The 3,692-nt window shown below is 39.4% G+C and overlaps 1 protein-coding gene across 1 annotated transcript; it reads right to left on the reverse strand.

Moving 5' to 3' along the window:
* Window positions 1-334: 334 nt before the first annotated feature.
* Window positions 335-926, reverse strand: LOC129764909 (uncharacterized). Its single transcript, XM_055764544.1, has 2 exons — window positions 792-926; window positions 335-732 (listed from the first exon to the last, which is right to left on the reverse strand). Exons 1-2 carry the CDS (start codon window positions 850-852, stop codon window positions 335-337), a joined length of 459 nt encoding a protein of 152 aa, XP_055620519.1. The 5' UTR covers window positions 853-926.
* Window positions 927-3,692: the final 2,766 nt, after the last annotated feature.

Here is a 3,692-nt window from a genome sequence, read left to right on the forward strand (position 1 = left end):
AAAGAGAATGTCAAGGCCGTTCTTTTTCTGTTCGGGACTTGCGGTGAACGGGAAGATTTACAGTACAAAGTGTCTGCCGGAAGCTGCCTTCTTCATCCAAAAATATCATCCGGATGAAGATGTGTTGTTTTGGATGGACCTGGCCTCCACCCATTACGCGAAGAAGTCGCTGGAGGAGATGAACCGCTTGAAGAGAGATGTTGTTCCGAAGTCCGCCGACCCTCCAAACGTCCCCCAGCTGTGTCTCATCGAGAATTTCTGGGCAAACCCATATTTCACTTATACGACTATCAACATTAAAAAACTAGTGTTTCAATCCGTTACGAATACTGTTTTATTCTTCGATTGGTATTACCTCATCGACATCCTTTTTAACCTTCATTCGTTGTCCAACTTTTTTCCGGCTCGGTGGTTTGCGCTTACCCTTACTTTCGCTCGCAGTTCGACCTATTCGCGATCTTAGGTTACCGAGCATATCGCGGAAATTCTCACGCCGTCGCTGGACGTCCATCCTCACCCGGCTGCCTAAGTTGGAGATACCGTTGGCCAGCTCCCTGAATGGTGTCCTCAGGTTGAATGACGAAAGCAGCGACGGCGGAAGTGTGGTTGTCATTTGTTTGAAGTTCTGTTTGAGCACAATTATTTCCCCATTTGGTCCATCCATTTCGATTTCATAGTTGAGCTCATTGTTCCGACAGTTTGATAGACGGGACTTTCTGTTGCAAAGGTGTTCTGCAAGTTGGATACGGAGAGTTGATAACGGTCTTATGTGGTTATAGAGATTATCTCACCTGCAGAAATGGACGCAAGCACCGTCCAGAGGAGTAAGATTATACAAAACAGACTTTGCATTGCGGAAGCACTTCACTGTTTCAAAGTTTCAGGAAAAATGTTTCCTGATGGGGGTATATTAGCCCCATAAAAAGGGCAATCCTCGTGAACTGAACCTATGGAAATTGTTTTATTATTCGGGTATGATGTTGTTTTAATTTGATGCAGCATGCCCGGCCCTGAGCTTGAGGCGCTCGATGCATTTTTTCATGGATTAATTGGGCCTATTTTCGCATCTGTGTATCGGTCAGGTCACGTACCGCTTGAGTACACAACCGCAGGGTGAGGTCTTTAATTTGCTAAATATTAAATCTTGAAAAACTGTTATATTTACCGAAGTTATTATTGTTCAATATTGAGCATTCGTAATTAAAGTGCATTAAGACATAGAAAAGTAAGTCATTCTGTTGGATACATAACAATATGGACCGGAGAGGTTGTTTCTCAGACATAGTGAATTGATCTCAGCTACCTACCATACATTTGCTTATTTACAAAGCACCAAGTCGAAACATTCATTGTACAATGTTGTATCACAATGTATAAAATAAACTTGGAAAAAATTAGTGATCGAACAAGTGAGTTCCTAGTGATGATTCACCCTTGATCAGCTGAGGTTGTTTTGTTTTTCGAAACCCATTGGATGTGTTGTTCTGCAAAACATCGGTGAAAGAATGTAAATAATGTGAATAATTCCTCGCTGCAAAACGTTTTTCTAACCATAAATTCAGATAAAAAGACTACAAGTTTTCGCTTTGTTTTGTCTAATGAAAGAAGGCATAATGCACGTACCTTAGTCTTATATTGAATGTGGTTAAGTGGGGTGATAGCGCAGACCATTTTCTTGGTCCGAATTTATTTAAGATTGAACACGAAAAAAATCAGACAAGAAAATCTTGTTAACGTTATGAGTTTTTATTTTATTTTTTTAGGTATACATTACTGAATCAGACTAGTATGGAAGACCTACATTCCACTGTGACCCCTTCTTGAATTTTTCTCCGATCTCGTTTCATAATCTTTTACAATTTTGACCAAACACAAAATTTAATGGTGATAGTTGACCAAGTCGGACCACAGAACGCAATCAATCTAATGCTGCTCCAGAAAAAGAACTCTTCTCCTCTGGAGGCATTCTTTACGATAAAGAAGTAGATTTCGCAATCTTATAAGATTGCGAAACTTCTGCAGTTTCCGCCGATTTTTATGTGATTGTATACACCCTTCACGTAATTTAGTGAAATTTTTTGAAATTTCTACTCACAAAGTGGATAAATACGAGAAGAGAGACAATATAAGGTCATAGCATAAGGTGAGTTTCCCGGGTTTTCCAGGTTTTTCCAGGTTATAGGTTATAAGCTTTTGTATTTTTATTTATTTTTTTAAATTAATTTATTCATAACTTATGTCGAGAGATATGATTATAAACCTAGTGAGAATTTTTCTATCCTGATATATTTATTTACTAATAAGAGAGTTTGAAAGTGTGAAAGTGAAACGATTTTTGATTGAAGCACGACAAACTAAATCGAATACGGACAAGTAACGGTTAAACTCACGATACGTGCTTGACATCGGTTCATTGTAACCGTAGTTTGAAACGTTTAGTCCTTATTTGGCTCTTAATGACGGGGCATTTTCATAATGAAAAATCATTTTCAATTCGATCAATTATTTTTGGCAACGTCCATTGGTAGCAGATTCACCGGATTCCAAAAGTCGTACCGGATCACACCATGCTCATCCCGGAACACTGAAACGAGCATAGTCGTTTCAGATAGAGTTTAAGTAGATTTGACGCCTAGTAGTAGACAACCTATTGGAATCAGACTTAAGTAATAAATCGATGTAGACTCCATATTCAAAAAATGACGCGGCGGGAATTAAGTCACGAACAATATTCGTGAAACCGGAAGCAGTAAGGAAAAAGGACAGAAAAAAGTATTCTAGAATATTCGATAGGTTTCGAATTCACGAAACAAAACCGACTCGATCTTTTCCTTCTGAGCCGCCGAGCGAATTAGTTGATTCTTAGAGTGTTAAATTTCATTAGTTGTTTTGGTGAGATAATATTTAGTCATGTAAAGTTTTGTGATTTAATTAGAAATTCCTATTTCAGAAATTTTCGGAGTTTTATTAAAAAATCATGAGTTTGTGTGGAATAAAAAAAAAACAATAGAAGTGAGTCGTTTATTGAATTAGACAATAGGTTTTTTGTGTAACTTTAATTTTATTTGTGAATAGGATTATTGTAGAACAATTCTACAAGGAATACGGTTGCAGCAGTTTTTGCGCACCAAGTGAACGGAGGTAAATAATAATAAACTAAAAATAAAATATGTATTTTCGATAGAAGACAGGGCATTAATGACACCATTAATTTATGTAGCCTTGTGGCTCCGCGTCCGGAGTATATTGAATTCATCATTGTGAATCGGTGCGTCGGTAGAATCCCCCGGAGTGGCCTATCGCCTCGTAGTTGCGTACTACTATAGGCCATTCTGGAGTGCGTTGGTCATCGGTGAGGAAGATCGGTCCCACGGCTGCCGTACGCTACAAGCGGCAACACTTCACCGTGGTTTTGCCTCAGTCAAGGGAAAAGACTGCCAACGCCAGCGAGATTCCCGGAAACTCACGTCGGTGAACGGAACGGTGTGCGAGCGCATCAGCAAACATCAGGCTGCTCCATCGTTCCATCACCGGTGCTGCATCGTCATCGTTCGATTCGTGAGTACCCTGAAACAAAAGTGTGCGCACACAAACCCCTCCCAAGTAGGGAAAACCATTATAGAGATAGGATATACACATAGAGTAGGGCTAAGAGTGACGTAATCGTTACGAGTTAGGTTTAATTTGGGAAA

The sequence above is a fragment of the Toxorhynchites rutilus genome, chromosome 2, assembly GCF_029784135.1.
Source record: "Toxorhynchites rutilus septentrionalis strain SRP chromosome 2, ASM2978413v1, whole genome shotgun sequence".
Lineage (NCBI taxonomy): Eukaryota > Metazoa > Arthropoda > Insecta > Diptera > Culicidae > Toxorhynchites > Toxorhynchites rutilus.

What these genes read in the sequence shown, in the direction of transcription:
- LOC129764909 (XM_055764544.1), bottom strand. Translation starts at nt 852, where the DNA reads ATGCAAAGTCTGTTTTGTATAATCTTACTCCTCTGGACGGTGCTTGCG. An exon ending in GCTTGCGTCCATTTCTGCAG is followed by an intron (nt 733 to 791) that starts GTGAGATAATCT and finishes TCCAACTTGCAG; the next exon opens with AACACCTTTGCAACAGAAAG.